The sequence below is a fragment of the Myotis brandtii genome, unplaced genomic scaffold (genome assembly GCF_000412655.1).
Source record: "Myotis brandtii unplaced genomic scaffold, ASM41265v1 scaffold5384, whole genome shotgun sequence".
In the NCBI taxonomy this organism is placed as follows: domain Eukaryota; kingdom Metazoa; phylum Chordata; class Mammalia; order Chiroptera; family Vespertilionidae; genus Myotis; species Myotis brandtii.
The window spans coordinates 47,611-69,264 of record NW_005369981.1 but is presented as its reverse complement, the minus strand read 5'-3'; the positions used below and the strand labels follow the sequence as shown (position 1 = coordinate 69,264).

At 50.5% G+C, this 21,654-nt stretch overlaps 1 protein-coding gene across 6 annotated transcripts in view; it reads left to right on the top strand.

Annotated features, from left to right (window-relative positions):
* HDAC6 (histone deacetylase 6) overlaps nt 1-18,906 on the top strand; it is a 19,423-nt gene extending 517 nt beyond the window's left edge. For 2 of the 6 annotated variants that reach the window (XM_014549202.1, XM_014549203.1), the window contains exons 2-29: nt 621-743; nt 825-956; nt 1,091-1,179; nt 3,163-3,247; nt 3,344-3,384; nt 3,791-3,887; nt 4,010-4,107; nt 5,081-5,185; nt 5,309-5,377; nt 10,358-10,484; nt 10,596-10,661; nt 10,753-10,812; nt 10,891-10,980; nt 11,283-11,389; nt 11,479-11,546; nt 11,793-11,958; nt 12,052-12,180; nt 12,338-12,506; nt 12,797-12,930; nt 13,402-13,470; nt 13,582-13,774; nt 15,261-15,410; nt 16,777-16,951; nt 17,063-17,538; nt 17,626-17,733; nt 17,889-18,035; nt 18,132-18,260; nt 18,473-18,906. In XM_014549202.1, the coding sequence (XP_014404688.1) occupies nt 651-743; nt 825-956; nt 1,091-1,179; nt 3,163-3,247; nt 3,344-3,384; nt 3,791-3,887; nt 4,010-4,107; nt 5,081-5,185; nt 5,309-5,377; nt 10,358-10,484; nt 10,596-10,661; nt 10,753-10,812; nt 10,891-10,980; nt 11,283-11,389; nt 11,479-11,546; nt 11,793-11,958; nt 12,052-12,180; nt 12,338-12,506; nt 12,797-12,930; nt 13,402-13,470; nt 13,582-13,774; nt 15,261-15,410; nt 16,777-16,951; nt 17,063-17,538; nt 17,626-17,733; nt 17,889-18,035; nt 18,132-18,260; nt 18,473-18,541 (3,441 nt within the window). In that variant the 5' untranslated portion in view covers nt 621-650 and the 3' untranslated portion in view covers nt 18,542-18,906. The other 4 variants (XM_014549200.1, XM_014549201.1, XM_014549206.1 and 1 more) reach the window with 4 other exon arrangements.
* Nucleotides 18,907-21,654: the final 2,748 nt, after the last annotated feature.

Below are 21,654 nucleotides of genomic sequence, written 5' to 3'. Positions count from 1 at the left end.
TGGGAAAACGTCGGGGGTAGGGTTTGGGCGGGGGGTGGGGTTTGGTGGAGGAAAGGGGCCGTCCCCTGAGGAGCGGTGCTGGTTGAAACGTTAGGGACGGAATCTGGCCTAGTGGAAGGTGCTGGGCGGCGGATAAGGGGTGGAGTTAAGTGGATCGTGCCGGGTGGAGTGGGGCCGGGGCCGCGCCGGGGCTGGCTGAGTGAAAGGGTGGGTGATTTTCCCGGGGGATTGGGTGGAAAGGGCAAGTCTGTGAAGAGGTGGGGTCCGGGCGAGGCTGAGAGGAAGGAAAGAATCTGGGGAATGGCTTGGTAGAGCGGAAGGGGCGTGATTTGTTGGAAAGATCAGGCCCTCGAATAGACTGAATCTAGGGGGATTAATTGCTTTTTGAAAGGGCCAAACTTTGAAAGAAGAAAGAATAGTGTTAAAGAGGTGGAGTCTAGTGGAATGGGCGGGACCAGGTGGAATAGACATCCCAGTGGAGGGAGAGAGCCTTGAGAGAGAGGGAGTTTTGGAAGGCAGTGTGTGATAGGATAGCATAAGAGGCGGGGCCTGGGAGGAGGCTGGGGTGTAGGGTCCTCAGGATACCTAGTCCCTTCAGTCACCTCCACCGCACCCCCCAGAACCGCGTCAGGGGTGAAGTCTCCCCGACCATGACCTCCACCGGCCAGGATTCCACCACAACTAGGCAGCGAAGGAGTATACACAGCCCCCAGACGCCCCCCCAGGATTCCAGCATCATCTCGGTGAGGCCCCAGATCCGTCCTGATGAGGGGGAAGGGGAGCAGTGGGCCGTGCAGTGGACTCTGACTTTTCTCTCTGTTTGGCAGAAGCCAGGTGTTAAGAAAGGTACTGGACTCCGCTCCAGCCCCAGACTAGCAGAGGTGAAGAAGAAAGGCAGAATGAAGAAGCTCAGCCAAGCAGCAGAGCAAGAACTAATCCAGGGGATACAAGTGCTGGTGAGAGAGGCCTGGCCATAATTTAGCCTTCTGTGACTATCAAAACCCTGAGGTTCTCCATCTTGGACATTACGGGATGTTACCTCTGACTCAGGCCCTAAATGGATCAGTGTCTCCCATTTTTTTCCCTGCAGGATCTGACCCTTGAGACCAAGACACTCTCTGGTACTGGCCTGGTGTTTGATGAGCAGCTAAATGACTTCCACTGCCTTTGGGATGACAGGTAAGACTTGACTCCTCCAGCTGTCCCCAAACCACACAAATATGCACACTTAGAGCCATTAGCAAGAACAGATCCTTTCTTGCACTAGCCTAGAGACTGGCAGCAGATGACTTAGGGAGGTGGGGCTCAGGTTTGAAGGGGTTCTTTTCATTAGCCAGCAAACATTTATTAAGTGCCTGCTGTGTGCCAGGAGTTGGTGATACAAATGTGTTGGACAAGACAGACAGGGTCCCTTCTCAAGGAGCTGATAGGTGAGTAGGAGAGCAGATCATTAAACAGCCAACAGCAGAATGAAGTGTTTAATATGGGAGGACTTAAGACCAGGGGCTTCAAAAGTGTTTAATAAGGATTTTAGACTAGCATCCGGTGTTCCCAGAAGGTATGCTTGAAAAAGAGACATTTCTGCTGAAACGGAAGAATTACACCTCCCATTTGCTCACACATGTAATCCATCAACAAATTCTTTTGTCTCTGTGTGCAAAATGTCTCCCATATCTGACTTCTCCTCACTGCCACCACCATCATCACTCACCTAAACTTGCAAAGGCCCCCTCACTTGTTTCCACTCTCATCCATGCTGTCTGTTTTCCACACAGCAGCCTAAAAAAATATGTGCAAGATGATGTTCTCTTTCTTAAAATCTTTCAAGGACAGACCATTACCTTCAAGGTAAAGGTTAAATTCTTCATTTTGGCCTCTTAGGTTCCACGTGACCTGGCTCCACATCACCTTGGTGACTTCATCAGCCAGTCCTCTTCCTCATTCGTTTCACTTCACTTTACTCACACTGGATCCCTTGCTGCTCTTCCCACATGCCAGGCATTCCCTCAACTCCGGGTCTTTGCCCTGGCTAATCCCTTTTACAGAGATTTGTTTCTGCCTTCTCTTCTCCCAGTTAACATTCACATCTCAAGGAGACTCTCAGAGAGGGCTATGCTTGGCTACTCCCCCCCCACCCCATACACTTGATCTTTGAGATCTTCCTAGCTCATGTCATTGTTTGCTCATTATACTTACGTGTTTACCAGTTCAGTATCTATCTCCTCTATCCCAATGGAAGACTCAGAGTGGCAAAGGACTTCAGGGACATGGCAGTAGACAAAACAAAGAAACCCTAGTGTTTGTGAAGATTACAATTTTGAGGGAGAAAACAGATAGTAAAAGAAAGTAAATGATACAGTGTGTTCGAAACAAAAGTTCTGTGATGCGCAGAAACACTGAAGCAGGAGGGAGAGTAGCAAAAAGAACAATGGAGGAACTCTTCAGTTTGGAATAGGATGGTCAGGGAAGGCCTCACTGATATCTGAAGGAGGTGAGGGAGTGAGTTATGAAGATAATGTGGGAGCAGTGTGTAGGCAGCGGGGAAAGCTAGCTGAACAGTACGTGACTTGATGAGATGGGAGCCATGAGAAAGTTTTGAGTTTAGATGGGACATGATCTGATTTGGATTTTAACCAATGTCTGCCTACTGTGGGAAGAAAGAACTGTTGGGGGAGTGAGGGCAGAAGTAGGAAGGCCGGCCCTAACCAGTTTGGCTCAGTGGATAGAGTATCAGCCTGCGGACTCAAGGGTCCCAGGTTCGATTCCAGTCAAGGGCATGTACCTTGTTGTGGGGCACATCCCCAGTAGGGGGTGTGCAGGAGGCAGCTGATCGATGTTTCTCATCAATATTTCTAACTCTCTATCCCCTCTCCCTTCCTCTCTGTAAAAAATCAATAATATATATATATATATTTTTAAAAAGAAGTAGGAAGGCCAATAAGGAGCTGACTGTAGTAACTCAGGTAGCCGATTATGGTAGCAGCAGTGGGGGTGATGAGGAGAGGGGCAGGCTCTGGATATATTGTGAGAACAGAGCCAACAGGTACTTCGAAGTTTCTGGTGTGCATTGTTGGATGGAGAAGAATGCAGGACCAGCTGTGTTGCTCACCAGTGTCCCTGTATATGTCTATGTGTTCATGTGACTTATCTCTGTCAACCCAGCTTCCCTGAAGGCCCCGAGCGGCTCCATGCCATCAAGGAGCAGCTGATCCAGGAGGGCCTCCTGGACCGCTGTGTGTCCTTTCAGGTGAGTTCCCCGGCCAGCACCTTGGGTGGAGGGTAGGAGCTGGCAGGACCTGGTTTGGGGCCGTACCTTAGCCCTTTGTTCCTTGTGTCTCCTCAGGCCCGGTTTGCTGAAAAGGAGGAGCTGATGTTGGTTCACAGGTGAATTCTTAGTAACCTTGTAGGGACGGGGAGGAGGCTAGCCTGGGCCCACCAGGGCAGATTGGATGCTTTGGGAACGAAGCTCATGGGCTCTGTGGCTTTGGGCAAGTTGCTGAACTTCTCTGAATCTCATTGTCATTGCCAATAACTGAGGGACTGGTAAATACAAGTTCCTCAGGAGGGTTTGATATATGTTGGGTGCTTAGAATGGTGCCTGACATCATCAGCCTGATGAGCTATTGTTCTTATTACAATCTGGTGTGTAAACAGCTTGTAATTGAGGAAGTCTGACTTGTCCAGGGGTCTGGTGCATAAAGGGCTTAGCTGGGGAGGAAACAGGGCCCCAGCTCAGGGCCATGGAGGGAGGCAGGCCCTTGAATCTCATCTTCCCTGTCTGTATCCCCAGCCTAGAATATATAGATCTGATGGAGACAACCCAATACATGAATGAGGGAGAACTCCGCGTCCTAGCAGACACCTATGACTCAGTTTATCTGCATCCGGTATGGATGAGAACTGTGACGGCATGCCCATCCCCACACCTACCCCACCCTAGGGGAAGCAACTGAGTGGACAGGGCTGGTCTCTCCCTCACTCCCTCTCTGGCTCCCCACTGTCTCTCCAGAACTCATACACCTGTGCCTGCCTGGCCTCAGGCTCTGTCCTCAGGCTGGTGGATGCGATCCTGGGGGCTGAAATCCGGAATGGCATGGCTATTGTCAGGTAGGACCTGCCAGCATTTGGGTTTCTACATTAAAAAAAAATTCTTCCCTCAAGTGTAAAATGTATTGATAATGGGTAGTGTATTTGTAATGGGTAGTGTATTTACGTGCTTAAGATACAAATGGGCATACAAGAAAAAGTCTCCCTCCCACCCCCGTTCCCCAGACACATGGTTCCTGTCCTGGAGGTAGTCACTGTAACTAGTAACTCGTGTGCCCCAGAAATAGTCTGCATTTTCATGGAGTAAATACCATATTTCGTTGATTCTGAGATGCATATTTTTCATATTGGTAACATCTTGAAATTCAGATGCATCTTGTAAACAGTGACATCTTAGCATTCAGTTGGCAGCATTTTCTGCTTTGTTGTTGGCATGTAAAAATCACAGTGCATCTTATCATTGTTGGCATCCCAGAACTGATGAAAGGCAGAAGATGGAGCCTTTCTCCTGCCTCCCCTATTTTAGGGGAGCGCTCCAGCATTCAAGATGCTCCCTTCCATACCATGCATTTTCCACTTAGACATTTCGAAAAGCTATTCTCTAACTGTACAGCTTAGACCCATGTAGAACTCCACTGTGCAACAGTAAGTTAACCAGCTCCCTACTGTTGGGCATTTTGGTTCTCCCCAATCATTTACTGTTTCCAAAAAATGCTGCAGCAAATTTTGTTGTCCGTTTATAAACATGTGATTTTACCCTTTTTGCTATATAAGCTGTGGGCTAAGTCCCCAGGAGCAAAATGACTGGGTGTGAAGGTGTATACACTGATAATTTTAAGAAACATTATCAAGTTTCCTTCAAAGAGTGAACAGAAAACTGGGGGTGAGAGTCTAAGTCCCCAGTTACTCAGTTCCTGGCAGATTGGCACGTATCAGCACTGGGGGAGTTGGTGGTCTAACAGGATTAGAGAGCAAGGGAGAGTCCTCTGCAGAGGAGGAACCCCCAATCTGTGGCTTTCCCTGTCCTGCCTAGGCCTCCTGGACACCACGCCCAGCACAGTCTTATGGATGGATATTGCATGTTCAACCATGTGGCCGTGGCTGCTCGCTATGCTCAACAGAAGCATGGCATTCAGAGGTCAGCAGCAAATAGCAGGGCAAGGGTGATGGGGGTGGCACAGGTGGGGTAGCCTGGTGTGGGCATTTCCCCCAGGTGCACCTGGATTATCTTATACAGTGCCCCCCTCTCTTCCGCTCACAGGGTCCTTATCGTGGATTGGGATGTGCACCATGGTCAAGGAACACAGTTTACCTTTGACAAGGACCCCAGGTATGGCCCCACATGCCACCTCAGATGCTAGATTCCCAGCCACCCTCCACCCTTAGAGGCCCAACCAGAAGGGGCCAGGAGGGAAGGGAAGGCATTCACATTACATTGGGCCTGCCCTGGGACCAGGTTCTGTGCTGCTTTCTGCGTGTCTGCCCTCTTAATTTCACTGAGGCAGGGACTGTTGAGTTCCCCATTTTAGAAATGGGTGAACTGAGACATACAGGTTCGCACAGAAAAGAATGGGAAGAAATGAGATTTGCTTCCACAAACATTTAGAAATCTTGCTTACTAATTTACCCTGGAGCTGGAGTGAACCTCAAATTACTACATCATATTTTGTAATTATGATTACTACAAATTATTTATTTAAAAAATTAAATAAGCCCAGCTGGTATGACTCAGTGGTTTAGTGTCGACCCATGAACCAAGAGGTCACCAGTTTGATCCCCAGTCAGGGCACATGCCTGGGTTTCGGACTCAATCCCCAGTGGCGGGGGGGTGTGGGAGGCAGCTGATCAATGTTTCAATCTCTATCTCTCTCCCTTCCTCTCTCTCTAAAACCAATAAAAACACAACTTAAAAAAAATTAAAGAAGCCCTGGCTGGTGTGGCTCAGTTGGTTGGAGCATTATTCCATGCACCAAAGGGGCGTGGGTTTGATTCCTGGTCGGGGCACATACCCCTGGTCAGGGTGCATGTGGTAGGCAGCCAATTGATATTTCTCACATTGGTATTTCTCTCTCTATTTCTTCCTTTCTCTCTCTAAAATCAATTTTAAATTTTTATAAAAAATAATACAGAACTGTCTATAGCAGTGACTCTCCTATAATTCCCATCACCTCAAAAATAATTGTTGATAGTTTATGTTATATCCTTATGGAATTTTTCATATAGATGTATAAATTCATTATCATTATTATTAATACACTGCCTAATGGGGTAATCCTCTACATCAAGCGTGTCAGACTCAAAGGCTAACACGGGCCAAATAAACAAGGTTTAAGTTTACAAAACAAAAACTTCAATTTTCATAGAAACATAGGTTTATTTTGGTAGAGACATGCTGAATACAAAGGGCTGAAATAAATGAGTTGTCGTTAACATAAAATAGTAGAACATTTTAATACAAATTAATATTTTTTCTTGTACATTAACTTACCAGACACTAAATAACTGCACAAATTAATAACCGTAACGCAAATAAAACTATTTTTCTTGTTCTCCGAAAGCAAAATATTTCCTGTTGCACACATCACACAAGTCAGTACAAGACTAATGATGTGGCAACTGGCTGCTAAAATATTCGCTTGCTAGTATTAGTGGAGAGAAATGGTGCACCTGCGTGTAAGGCACATAAGGGAAATGAATGCAACACAATTATAGTAATCAGTCATTAGCGAACATTGTAGTTCATAATTAATAATTATGTATAACAGGATATTGTAAAAATTAAGTTACAAAATTTTTATTTAAATGTTTCTTACATACCGTTATATTGGCTGGGCCACAAAAATATTCATTGTAGGCTGCATGTGGCCTGTGGGCTGCAAGTTTGACATGCTTGCTCTACATGGTCTGTGGCAATTTGCTTTTCGCATTTAACAGCAGGTACCTTCTTTTTTGTAAGGGCTGTACAGAATTCCATTGTATGGCTGTACCTCTGGTCATTTAACTCCGGGACATGTATGATGCTTCCCAGGTTTTGCTATTGCAGACAATTCTACAGTGAAAAGTATCCTATATAATAAAGCAGTAATATCCAAATTGACCGTCAGGCCATTGCACAAGATGGCTGCCCCCATGTGGTCACAAGATAGCAGCAGGGGAATGCAGTTGTGGGTGATCAGGCCAGTAGGGGAGGGTAGTTAGGGGCAACCAGGCCTGCAAGGGAGGGCAGTTGGGAGCAACCAGGCCTGCAGGGGAGGGAGGGCAGTTAGGGGCAACCAGGCCTGCAAGGGAGGGCAGTTGGGAGCAACCAGGCCTGCAGGGGAGGGAGGGCAGTTAGGGGCAACCAGGCCTGCAAGGGAGGGCAGTTGGGAGCAACCAGGCCTGCAGGGGAGGGAGGGCAGTTAGGGGCAACCAGGCCTGCAAGGGAGGGCAGTTGGGAGCAACCAGGCCTGCAGGGGAGGGAGGGCAGTTAGGGGTGACTGGGCCGGCAAGGGAGGGCAATTGGGGGGGGCCAGGCTTGCAGGGGAGGGCAGTTGGGGTCAACCGGGCCTGCAGGGGAGGGAGGACAGTTAGGGGTGACTAGGCCTGCAGGGGAGGGCAGTTGGGGATGACCAGGCCGGTAGGGGAGGCCAGTTGGGGGCAATTGGGCTGGCAGGGGAGCAGTTAGGTGTTGATCAGGCTGGCAGGGGAGTGGTTAGGGGGTGATCAGGCTGGCAGGCGAGCAGTTGAGAGCCAGCAGTCCTGGATTGTGAGAGGGATGTCCGAGGGGTCTCAGATTGGAGAGGGTGCAGGCTGGGCTAAAGGACACCCCCCCCCAAACACACACACACACACACACACACACACACACACACACACACACTGCATGAATTTCGTGCACCGGGCCTCTAGTGGAAATATATAATTTTACACTTCTCTGAGTATATCTATAGGATAAATTTCCAGTCATGGATTACTGAGTCAGAGGGTTGGCATGCTTGAAAGTCTGGGATCTGCTGCCAGATTTTTCTCCAGAAAGAGCACCAGCTTACCCTTCCAGCAGAAAGTGATTGAACTAGTCCTTCTCAGTAGGAGACACTACTAAGTAATTTTTGTTTATCTAGTCTTCTGTCGAACAGACTGTGTAGAATCCACTTCTCCCCATAGATCCTGAGCTCCCATGGTTCATTATCTAATCTAGATTGGCTGTTCTGTAGACATTGCTTTATTATTTTCTAGCATTTGGTGTTGCTGTCAGATGTCTAATGTCAGTGTGATTTTCATTCCTTTCTGAGTAATCTGGTTTGTATAAATGAAAAAGAATTTATCCATGCCCTTCAATCTCCCTTCTCCCCATCTCTCTGTCTCTTAACTCCAACAGCAGGGTTTTGGGGTGGAGACAAGTTGGACAGTCCTTAAAAGACTATTATGAAGACAATGAAAATTAAAGCAAAGTAGTTAAAAGAAAGAAGTAAACTTAGTGAATGGGCCATTGGGTGAGCTGGTTATTCAGGACTGATTTTGTGTGCAGTGACCTGGAATTGTGCTTGATTTCTCCAGAAGGGAAACCCCAGGTCATCCCCTTGGGCCCCCGGAGCCTCAAAGTACTTTCCAGGGATTTTTTTCAAGTCTCTTATTGTCTGAATCCTTTCTCCCATTCTGTCTTTCTGTGTGGATACTTGTTTAACATTCCTTTAATGTCTTTTGACTGGGATCGTAGCAGAGTGGGGAGGTAAACCTGTGCTATCAGTTCATCATTCCTTCATTGGAAGTGAGACTTATTTTATTTATTTATTGTAATTTTTATTTATTTGAAGAGGGGGAGGGAAAGAGAGAGAGACATTGATTTGTTGTTCCACTTATTTATGCATTCATTGGTTGATTCCTTTTTATTTATTGACTTTTAGAGAGAGAGGAAGGAGGGGAGAGAAAGAAATACTGATCTGTTATTCCACTTATATAGGCATTCATTAGTTGATTCTTATATGTGCACTGACTGGGAATTGAACCCGCAACCTTGGCATATCAGGATGATGCTCTAAACAACCAAGCTACCCGGCCAGGGCCAGTCAAACTTATTTTAAAACTTCATTCTGTTTGCTTTATAAGCTTAGTTTCCTGGGTGTTAGTTCTCTTAATTCTGGTGGCTCTCTTGTGGGGTTGCCTTTCTTCAAATCTTTTCTTTAGTTATTTTCTCCCCCTGATAATAAACTTTATGTTCTATGGGGTATTCCTCTTCCTTTAATGGCTAACTTAGGTAAAAAAAAAAAAAAAAAAGTTTAGAACTGGTATTTACCTATCAGAGTAAAAATAAAATAAAACCCAATCATTTCCCCACCTACTCAATACCAGAGGTTTAATATAAATTTCATTCCCTAATCCCAATACATTTTCTTCATCTCATAAATCTTTTTATGTCAGTTTTATTAAATTGTACAACTACATTGTTAACATTCATTAAAATGGGACTGTCATACATTTCCCTAAAAAAGGGAGAAAGCTGCCTTAAATCCTTCCTGGAACAAGGCAGGGAGCGATGAACCGATGGATGGATGGATAAGAGATTATTCATTTGGATTGCCTCAATCAGGATTAAGCCCTCCCACAGCCTGCTGGAGGGACCTTTGTGTCTTTTCAATATCTGTTCTGTGTGTCAATCCCCCTCACTGCTTTGAGTGCTCTGTTTCTCACCTACACAATAAAAGAAGTACTAGAGGTGGCCTGTAAGGTATTGTGAAGAAGGAATTGTCCCCTCACTGGCCTCATGGAGCCCTAGCCAGCACCCCCACTCTAGCTCTACACACAGAACCAGCTCTTAACTCTAACTTCCCAGTTTCCCACTTTATTTAGGAGAAACATCAAGCTCCCCAACCCAGCCTGATGCTCTGGGCAGCCTTAGCTGGCTCCCACCATTTTAAAGCCCCATGTTCCCTGTGGGCCTCCCAAAGTCACAGGGTTTGTCCTACTGTTACCACCTTGGACACAGGGACAGGTGGGTGGGTGGGCATGATCTAGTGTCCCCATGGTGTAAGGAGCTCTTGGGGCCTGAGATAGATCCACTAGCTCTCGGGATCTCAGAGTTAGACCTGGGTAGGCATTGAGGGGGCAGCAGTGTTTGCCAAGGGAGGAGTTCCAGTAAGACATGAAATGAATGAGTGAGTGACATAATAGGTAAACAAATGAAAAAATGAATGAATGTTTGAATTAAATATTTAATGGGGAAAACAATGAGAAAATGAATGAGTGGTTGAACCAACTGTGGTAGCTGTATTTTGGGAGTGTCTGGTGCATTGACTCCTCAATCCCCCAATCTCTTTTTTCTCTCTGCCCCCAGTGTGCTCTATTTTTCCATCCACCGCTATGAGCAGGGTCGCTTCTGGCCCCACCTGAAGGCCTCTAACTGGTCCACCACAGGTTTTGGCCAAGGCCAGGGATATACCATCAATGTGCCTTGGAACCAGGTCAGTGTCTGCCCACTTGTTGCCCCCAGAGTGAAGCTCACCCCTGCCCTTCAGTGGTTCAAGGCAGAGGGCAGAACGTCCCATCTCACCATCGTGTGCCTCTGTCTGCAGGTTGGGATGCGAGATGCCGACTACATTGCTGCTTTCCTGCAAATCCTGCTGCCGGTCGCCCTTGAGGTCCGGGGGTCTGGGATGATTTGGTGCAGGGTGACAGTGAGGGGTGGGCCATGAGGACAGGTGGCCTCATGCAGTCCTTTCCCCCCCTCAGTTCCAGCCCCAGCTGGTCCTGGTGGCCGCTGGATTTGATGCCCTCCAAGGAGACCCCAAGGTAAGGCGGGCTCTCTGGAATGGCAGGCAGGCAGAAGGGGGCTACTTGGAGCCAGACTGACCCTCTATGTCTCCCCAGGGTGAAATGGCCGCCACTCCAGCAGGGTTTGCCCAGCTCACCCATCTGCTCATGGGTCTGGCAGGAGGCAGGCTGATCCTGTCTCTGGAGGTGAGTGACTCACTTCATCTCTGAGCCATGAATCCTAGAGGACGTAATAACAAAGCTTTCAAGTCCAGCATGAGTTCCTGTCCCAGCATTTCCGCTTCCTAACTGGACAGCCTCGCCTAAGTCACTGGACTTGTGTGATAGTAGTAGTAGTCATGTCATAGCACTGTTTAGTGAGGGAAAGGAAGTCACCCTCTAAATTCTTTGTTGCTCAACATGTAGTCAGCACCCTAGTGGTCATGTTACTACTACTCTTCCCTGGTAACATCTGGGTCTTCCCTAACCCCCTCACCCTATTCTCCTAGGGTGGCTACAACCTTCGCTCCCTGGCTGAGGGAGTCAGCGCCTCACTCCACACCCTTCTGGGTGACCCCTGCCCCATGCTGGAGTCCCCTGGGGCCCCCTGCCGGAGGTAAGCTCAGGTGGTGGGGGGAGAAAGTGGGACCCTCACTGCCCACCTTGGGGCCATTTGGTCACTCTTTCCCTTCCCCTGCCCTCCAGTGCCCAGTCATCACTGTCCTGCACTCTGGAAGCCCTGGCGCCCTTCTGGGAGATCCTTGTGAGATCAGGTAGGAGGCAGGGAGTGGGTTTAATGGGGGTGGGGGTCAGGGATGGAATGAGCCATGGGACGAGACTGTCTTCTAGAACCTACTCTGACTTTCCTGGCCTACCTTGGTGGGAGAGGGTCAGTCCCTCTCTCTCACTGGGTCCTGGTTTTAGGCCTCCCACCCCTTTTTACATTTGAGTAAACTGAGTTCCTGAGTATTACATGGCCCAGGGCGGGGGAGTAGGGTGAGTGTGGTCTCCCGTTGCAGGTGACTCCCTGGACGAGGACAACGAGGATGGGGACAATGAGGAGGAGGAAGAGGAGGGACCATGGCCACCCCCTGCGCTCCCAATACCAATGTGGCCAATATTTCAGTCTCGCACAGGGCTGGTCTATGACCAGCGGATGATGGATCACTACAACATGTGGGACAAGTATGCGATTGGAGCACTGGGCTCAGTGTAAGTGGGCAGGGGTTTTTCACCTCCTCAAACATTAAGCCCTACCTCTGTGTCCCCACCTCCCAGCCAACACCCCGAGGTACCCCAGCGTGTCTCACGGATCATGTCCCGTCTGGAGGAGCTGGGCCTTGCTGGGCGCTGTCTCACGATGCCTGCACGTCCTGCCACAGACGCTGAGCTGCTCACCTGCCATAGGTCAGACCCTCGTGCCTGGGGGTGGGATGGGGCCTCAGTGCATACATGCCACCTGGGAGCTGGAGCCTGGGTATGAATTGATGCTGGGGGTCGCAAGAGGGGCCTTGGAGGGGACAGAACCACGTGACTATTCCTGATGCCCCCTCTGTGCCTCCAGTGCTGAGTACGTGGCTCGTCTACGGGCCACAGAAAAAATGAGAACCCGGGAGCTGTACCGTGAGAGCGCCAGCTTTGACTCCATCTACATCTGCCCCAGCACCTTCGCCAGTGCCCAGCTGGCCACTGGTGCCACATGCTGCCTTGTGGAGGCTGTGCTGGCGGGAGAGGTATGGCTGCTTTGGGGTGGGGCTCTGGCTGGGAGAGGTGGTCCTGGGGGAGGGAGAGAGGCTACTCTGAGAAAGTTGGGCAGGGCCTGAGGAAAAGGGGGGTGAGGAGGAGAACCCTGCTTACCCGAGGCCTTGCTCACTGGGAAGTGCAGCCATGAGGATGTGGCTACTGGACTGGGCCCCCCTGGCATCTGGTAGTGGGAGGGAGGGAAGAGAACAAACAAGGGGACAAGGAGAAGGAAAGCAGTGAGGGCAGTGGTTTGATCTTGGCTCCCTGCTCCTCCCCCCAGGTTTTGAATGGTGTTGCCCTGGTGCGTCCTCCGGGACACCACGCAGAGCAGGATGCTGCTTGCGGTTTCTGCTTTTTCAACTCTGTGGCTGTGGCTGCTCGCCATGCCCAGGCCATCAGTGGGCATCCACTGCGGTAAGGACTCCCTGTCCCCCCTCCCCTCAGCTCAGTGCTTACTCAGCAGGCCCCATGGTATAGCCCCCAGGACTTACCCAGAAATATCCAAGGGTCCAGTTGTCCAGTACTTCCCAGAAAAGGACTGAGGATCTAGCCTCTCAGTGCTTACTTGAAGAAGACCCCAACATTGTGGTATCCAGGTGCTATGAAACAGGACCCAGGGTCGCTTCCCAGCATTTCTGGCCCCAACAGAACCCAGGGCCCAAGCCCCCAGAGCTAACCCACATAGGGCCTGGGGTCTGACCCTGAGTACTTGTTCAGGAGCCAGCCTCGACTGTCATCCTTACTTTGATAGGACCCACAAACTTTAGGGACTCAGTATCTGGCGACCCACAATATATGCCCCTGCAGACAGGCCCCAGTGGTCTGGCCCCTGCCTTCTCCCAGAGGGCCAGTGTCCTGAGTAACTGACAAGCTCTTGGTCCTCAGGATCCTGATTGTAGACTGGGACGTGCATCATGGCAATGGAACTCAGCACATATTTGAGGACGACCCCAGGTGAGGGGCTGGGGCAGGGAGTAGGTGTGGCCAGGGAAGTGGGTGGGCCATGCTTCAGGGGTGCCAGGCTGCTAACCAAGCATGGACCCCTCCCCACCCTGTCTCTGGCAGTGTGCTCTACATTTCCCTGCACCGCTATGATTATGGCACCTTCTTTCCCATGGGGGATGAGGGCGCCCCCAACCAGGTGGGCCGGGCCGCAGGCACAGGCTTCACCGTCAACGTGGCCTGGAATGGGCCTCGCATGGGGGACTCTGAGTACCTGGCTGCCTGGCATCGTCTGGTGCTGCCCATTGCCTATGAGGTACGCTTCAGGATGTATGTGACACAGCTGTGTGGGCAGCAGTGAGTGCACATGTGTCTGACTTCTGGGTGACTGATCCTGTGGGACAAACAGCAAAGGGGAGGGGGAGTGGCTGTGATGGCCTTTGCATATGTGACTGCCTTCTCTGTGTGCAACTGTGAGGGACTTCCTGGTGTGCGGGGTATTCTTCGTGTTCCTAGCTGTGTGTCCTGTATGTACACCATCACCAGTGGCTGTCTGTATGTGACGGTGGCCCCAAGTGACTGCTGTCTTTGTAGAACTGCATGTGCAAGCTGGGGAGGGATTTGAGTATATGTGAGACACTGCACAAGTGGCTGTTTCTACCATTTCTGTGTCATGGGTGCTCTTTCTGTGACAGCCGGTTTGTGACTTTCTGCACATGGGAGGCTGTGTGTGACAGTCATCTTTCTGGCTGTTTGTGTGTATCTATCTCTGACTGGAGGTGGCCTGTATACATTTGCCTGGTTCTGCATGAGTGGCTGTAGGTAACCACCGTCTACATGTGTAAACTGTAAGTCTGTCTGTGGCAGACTGTATGTGTGTGACTAACTCAGAAGGCTGATACATGCGTCATCTCTGACCTCTGTGCAGACGCACATGTTCAGATGTGTGCATGTGTCTGATGCACAATGGCTGTGACTACCTTCTGTGTGTGTATAACTGAAATCATGTGTGACTATGTGTGTAAGTGACCACCTGTGGGTGCAACAATGTGTGTGTGTGTGTGTGTGTGTGTGTGTGTGTGTGTGAGTGACACTGTTGTTACCATGTAATGATGGCACATGTACGGTTGTGTCTGTGCAGGGGTGACTGTGGATTATTGTCCACTCTGTGAGAAACTGTGTGCATGACTAGTAGGAAGTGCAGTCCCGTCCATATGGGACTGTCTAATTGTGTGCAGGTATGTGACCATCTTCTGTGTGTGGCACTTGATTGTCATTTTCTGTGATGGAAGTATGTGTACACTTCTCTTTGGCACCATATATATAAAACCTTGTAACTTCTGCACATGTATCACATGTTTGACCCAGGGAGAGGAGCATGTATCTCTTTATCTCACCCTTGGGCATGTTTGTGAGGACATATCTCTGTCTCTCTGTGTTTCATGTCACCATCTCTTGATGGCTGAATCTTCACGTCTCATAGGAGTACCGACTATGGATTCTGCCTCTAGTCCCCATCTGCCCATTTCTAGTGTTTCATGTCTCTAAATCTGTGTCTGATGTGTCCTTAACTGTCCATCTTCTCCATGTCTCTCTGTCTTGTGTCTCTACATCTTCCCTTCCTGGTTTCAGGGCTCTGATCTTTTGTCTCCCAGCCTCCAAGTCCCATGTCTCCACCTCTCTGACTTGCATCTTCATGTCTTCATTTGTCCTTGTCTCAGTGTCTCTGGATCTACCTCACCTAGTATATACCCAAGCCTGCCTTCCCTCATGTCCATGCATTTCTTCTCTCCCTACCTCAGTTTAACCCAGAACTGGTGCTGGTCTCAGCTGGCTTTGATGCGGCATGGGGAGACCCGCTGGGGGGCTGCCATCTGTCACCTGAGGGCTATGCCCACCTCACTCACCTGCTGATGGGCCTTGCCAGTGGCCGAATTATCCTAATCCTAGAGGTAATTCCCTTGGTCCCTCTTTCCACTGTGGGGGGTGGTTGGGAAGACTTGGAGTCCTATCCTTTCTGTTAGCTGACTGCAACACGGGGGGCAATTTCCTAAAATCTCCTTTGAGTGTCCCCACCTGGGATTGCTGGCACATACTTGGCATTAATAATAACACCAGCATTGACCACTTCCATTGAGCACTCACTATGTGCAAGACACTCTTCTGACACTTTACAGGCATTATTAATTCATTGACAAAGCAGCCTTCTGAGGTGAGGTCTGCTGACCTCGTCATTTTCCTCTCTCAAGACCAGGGAAACTGAGGCACGGAGCGATATAGTGACTAGCCAGAGGCCACACATTTAATAGTGGCAGAGACCAGGGCTTGAATCCAAGCAGCCTGACCCCAGAGCCTATCCTTTTCATTACTACTTGAACTATATCAAGTTCCTGAGATAAAATAAATTCACTAACTTTTTGTAAAGTATTCAGTGTTCCCACCCTGGGCCTCAGTCTCCTCATCTGTAAGATGGGGCTAGCTAATCAGGAAGAGTGCGTGGCATATGGTAAGCACTGCAGAAGTGCTAAAACTTCGGATTATTATGCACTGTTGATACACTAGCAAATCTTATGTGCTTGTTTTCACTACTTCACAGATGAAGACAGTGAGTCCTAGAGAGATTGATCGGCTAGTAAACAGTCTCAGTGTGCCCAGACTGCTTGTGGCACTGCAGAGTGATGGTTAAGAACATGGACTCTTTCATCAGACAGCACAGGTTCTGAGCCCAGCGCTGCCTCATCCCAGCTGTTAGGACCTCAGACAAGTCATCTAACTACTCTGAACCTCAGTTTCTTTATCTATAATAACAGCAGAGACTGAGTTTCCTATAGAGTGTGAGAAAATGGGGTTCCCATACCAGGTCAGGACAGGGGTTCATGTGGGGAGAAAGACCAGTTGTTCCTGTGCTAGTTTTGGGGCAGGGACGTCTGTGTGGGTTCCTGTACTGTGAAGACACGTTCCTACACAGATTGACCATGTGTGGTTTGAGGATTGAGTTAATAACATAAGGTACTTAGAATAGGGCCTAGCATACAGCAAATACTTAATGAACAGCAGCTATTACTGGTGTTACCATCAGCATTATTGTTATTGTGGTTATTATTACCTTGCACTTCACATCTCAGTTTATCCCCCTCAACAACTACCTCACACAATGTGTACTGCCGTCTGACAAATGTGGGTTCTATTCACTTGTCCCCAGTTGCCACCTTCTAGGCTTACAGGGCCCTGAGGCAGGATTGGGAAACAGGATATCTTGCCTCCCAAATTCCCTGAGGACACTCCATCATACCTTTCACTCTCTTTCTCCTTACAAAGGGCGGCTATAACCTGGCATCCATCTCCGAGTCCATGGCTGCCTGTACCCGCACCCTCCTTGGGGACCCGCCACCCCTGCTGACCCTGTCTCGGCCCCCACTGTTAGGGGCCCTGGAATCAATCACTGATACCATCCAAGCCCATCGCAGATACTGGCGTAGCTTGCGGACCACGAGTGAGTGGGCATGGGGAATTGGGGACAATGGGGGGCTCAGGGGAGGGCAGGGATTAGAGGCAGGAGAGGGGATAGTGCTCATACTCAAGGATCTCGCTCCCATGGTTTCAGAGATCGAAGACAAGGAAGAATCCTTCAGTTCTAAGTCGATCACCAAGGAGGCACCCCAACCAGCCAATCCTGGGTCAGCTAAGAAGCTGACCATGCTAGAAGAGAACATTCTGGATGAAAGCCTGGGGAAGGCCACATCAGCAGCATCTGTGCAAGAGTCCACTCCAGCTGTTGTGGAGCTCACTCAGGACCAGCCCTCAGAGGCAGCCACGGGGGAAGCTATGCTGGACCATACCACCTCGGAGGCAGCCACACTGAACCAGACTACCTCAGAGGCAGCCACAGGGGGAGCCACCCTGGACCAGACCACCACAGAGGAGGCTGTGGGAGGAGCCAAGCTGATCCAAACCCCTCAAGCCTCAAGCACTGACAACCAGACTCCTCCTACCTCACCTGTGCAAGGAGCCACATCCCAGATATCCCTCAGTACGCTGATTGGGAATCTCAGGACCTTGGAACTAGACGACAAGGCTCAGGTAAGGCCCACCAGCACACCCAGGTAGGGGGAAAGAAGGGGCAAGAATCAGGACTCTCAGATACATCTCTTGCCTCTGTGTATCCAGGAGGCCCCAGAGTCTGAGATTCCAGAAGAGGAGAGACTGCCAGAGGCAGCTGGGGGTCAAGACGTGGATGATTCGGTGCCAATGCAGGCCTTTGGGGACATTGACCAGGTGAGCTCAGGGCGTGGATGGAACTGTGGCTTCCTTATTTTTTTTACCCATTTGTACCTCCAGGTAGGAGCATATGACACGGGGACATATAATGGGGAGATAAGTCCCTAGCTTACTCTGTTTTACCCACCTGGTCCATGCCCCCCCCCCCCCAGGCCATGTTTTATGCCGTGACACCACTGCTGTGGTGTCCCCATTTGGTGGCAGTACACCTCATTCCTGAAGCAGGCTTGGATGTGACCCAACCTTGTCAGGACTGTGGAGCACTTCAGGAGAATTGGGTGTGTCTGTCTTGCTATGAGGTATGCAACAGAGAATGGGGATGGGGCTGAGGTTGGCCCAGGAACAAACCACAGGTGGGTGCTGATCCCTGCCCAACATTCACTTCCTAACCTCAGGTCTACTGCAGCCGTTACATCAATGCCCATATGATGCAGCACCATGAAAGCTCGGGCCACCCACTGGTCCTCAGCTACACTGACCTGTCTACCTGGTGTTACCCATGTCAGGCCTATGTTCACCACCAGGTAAGCCCTAGGCTAGAGCCTCTAATGTGTACACATTCACTCCCGCCACACACACACCTTCTGTGATCAGATAAGGGGAGAATGGAGGCCCTTCTGCATGTGGGCTAGTCCAGGAGACAGGGTGGTTGAGGACTGGAGTGGGGGCAGTCTCCTGGCTGAGGTAGAGGGGGTCCTCACTCGCTCTTACCAACCGTCTCTTGCCTCCTCCTCAGACTCTCCTAGATGTGAAGAACGTCGCCCACCAGAACAAGTTTGGGGAAGACATGCCCCACTCACACTAACTCCCAGAACGTGCTCCTCTGCTCCACCTTCTGAGGCCCAAGATAGACCAGCATTAGTTCATTCCAACCTGTACCTTGGACGAGGGGCAGCTTCATCCATCCTTTCTGAAAACCCTTTACAACCCCCCAAGGGTGCTGATTTAAGTTTAAATACCTGTAAGAGGACTATGATGATTAATTGTAGCTCTCCCCCTGCCCACTGCCTGCTCTAGGGACTCCCATCTGTTCTGCCCCAGAAAGAAAGGGATAGCTTAGTTACCTCAAGAAGGGGCTGATATCAAGAAGATGATACTTTGGAGGGAGTGGGGAGCAACTGGCAGGTATAGTGGGGTTGCATATGTAATAAAGTACAAGCTGTTACAAAACCTGGAGGAAGTCTTTTTTTAATTAAATATTTTTATTGATTTTTAGAAAACAAGGAAGGGAGAGAGAGAAACATTGATTGGATGCCTCCTGCATGCCACCTATGGGGGATCAAGCCCACAACTCAATCATATGCCCCAACCAGGAATCGAACCCGCAACCTTTCAGTGCACACGATGACGCTCAACTGAGCCACACCGACCAGGGCTGGAGAAAGTCTTTTAATCTTGAGTGGAAGGAGAACCCCACACTCCTGGCCAACAGGGCTGATGAGTATAGAAGAAATGAAGGCATGGGTGTTTCAGGTCAACCCCCTGCCCAGCCAGCACTCAAAAAGCTAACTGGAAATAGAGCAGCTTGACTGGCTCTACTATAGATTAAATGGTAGAATCTGTGAGAAAACAAGTGCCTTAGAAATAGGAGCCTCACAGCCAGTCCCAGCTACACCCTGGGCTGAGAAGGCAAGAAAACTATCAGGAAGTATCCTCACCAGGCCCCAGTCTCCCCACCTGTCTTTGTCCTGATTTGGGTGAGGGGCGTGTCCATGTTTAACATATTTAAATTTCATAACCATGGGTAGTAGCTTCTTGGGGGAAGGAGTACCTACTATGGAACAAGGGCAGGGAATTGGAGGATAGTTTGGAGGTTTTATTTCTCCCACATGAGAATTTGGCAACTCAAGTCCAAGGCTGAGGATTTCTGGACTTTTCTTCATGGCCACATTATGGCCCCAAAATGATCACCAGAGCCTCACCCAGTTAAGAAAAAAAGGGAATGGGGGAGGGGAAGGGGAAGGGAGCTATGGCTAGCTCAGTCCATCCTTTAAGGAACATTTTGGATGCCCCTCCAGTAACCCCTGCTTACATCTCATTGGTCAGACTGTGACTATGATAGCTGCAAGGGAGTCTGGGGAATGTTTTAGCCTTGGCACATATCCACCTCATACCAGGTTTTTTATGCCCTGACAGGATAACCACTCCTCTGCCACTTTTTCCCTCCAGGAACGGACATGATGCTCTCTGGCACCTCTTTCCCTCCAGGAATAGATAACCCTCTCCCAAGCTACCAAAAAAGCCTGCTTGTGGCAGTGCAGGCTCCATGGCCTCAAAGAGGCCCTCTCAGAACATTTCCCAAAGGGTAGCCACTCAAGTAAAAAATCCGACACCCCACATTCAGTAAAAACCCAAAACCGCAGCCCTAATCGGGCCAAGGTAAGGGCGAGGTGCAGCCCCACGCAGAGGGCACGCGCGGAGGTCGGGCCGCGGGCAGCGCACCCCAATCAGACTTCCTTGGCGGCACCAGCAGGCAGGGGCAAGACCCGCTCCGGGGGGGGGGCGAGGCGAGGGGAGGGGAGTTGCCAGTGGAGGGGCCTGAGGGCGGGTCAGGCGCATGCGTATCCCCCGCCCCCCGCTCTCTGCTCCAGGGTTAGTGTTGCACCTCTTCCACTTTTGGTCCTGTCAGAGCTGCAGCGAGTTCGGGTCCCAGCGCAAACTCCTCTCCGGGACTGAGGTGAGCGGCTGGCCGGGCCCTCAGCCAAGCCAAGCCCCGACCTGGGAGGGCTCTCCACCTCGGGTTGTAGGAGCTCGACTGAGGTGGTTTTTTATGGGGACCCTTCCTCTTCTGCCCCTTCTCCTCAGGGGACCAGCCACCACATCCCAGCCCCTTGGGCTCCGGCTTTTGGAGGCCGAGCTGGGCCGGGGACCCTGCAGGCGGGAACTGGGCTGCGGGCCCGCAGACCCAGCCTCGGGGTGAGGGGTCCCTTCCCGTGCCCTACCCTGTCCCGCCTAAAGAAAAACTGGCCGAGGTGGTCTAGACTGAGCACAAGGTCAGGGCTTTAGGGTAAAATTTGGGAGTCACTCCTCCCTGCCCCAAACTTTCCACTGCACCTGTCTTAGTCACGGGGAAGTGCGGTGGAGGTTGCCCCGGGCTAGCCCTGAAATGGGGGCTTGTAAGGGCTCACATTGGGGTGGTTCCCCCACCCCCCACTCTCCCTGAATCTGCCACCCTCAACCCACCCCCCACAGGTAGTTAGGCGAACACAAAGGACACACAAAGGATGCGGTCCTGGCAGCGGCGATGGGGGTGGGGTGCGGTAGGGTGGGGGAGGGGGGTCTCAGGGTCTTAAGAACCCCATAACGACACTCCAATAGCACTTGGCGCAGCAAGTGGTTCCGTATTACTTGCGAAGGTGAGACCTGGCTTCTGTTGATCTCTGATGGGCTGTGGGACCTCCTGCTTCTCCGAGCCTCCCTCGCTGCTCCTCATTGATCGAGTGGCTGCGGCGATGCTAGCCCACACCTCTCGAGGGTGTGAGGAGGACTGAGTGTTGGCATGGCCGGCAGGTAGATGGGTTCAGTAAATAATACCTAGTGCTTTTAGGGTCATAGTCACAGCCATGGCGACTTGCTAAGAGGGAAGAGCCCATCTCAAATGTCCCCACCCTCAGATAATGGAACCCTCAGATTTCCATCTGTCCGGGCCCAAAACCGAGGAGTCATCCTTGACCCCCTCCCCTGCCTCTGAATTTCACCTGCCAGTTAATTCCGCCTTCAGAATATACCAGAATCCGACCTCTCCTTTCCACATCCACCGCCCTCACCCCCTCCTCTCAGTTTGTCCTCGGAGCTAAATCTTCTCTCTGTCTCCTCAACTTTGGGGACCCCCAGAACTCTGTCCTGTTTAACTCTTTCCTCATCATGCCCCCTTTCTGGGCGAGCACATCCAATAACTTTTCAGGGATCTCTCTGGGC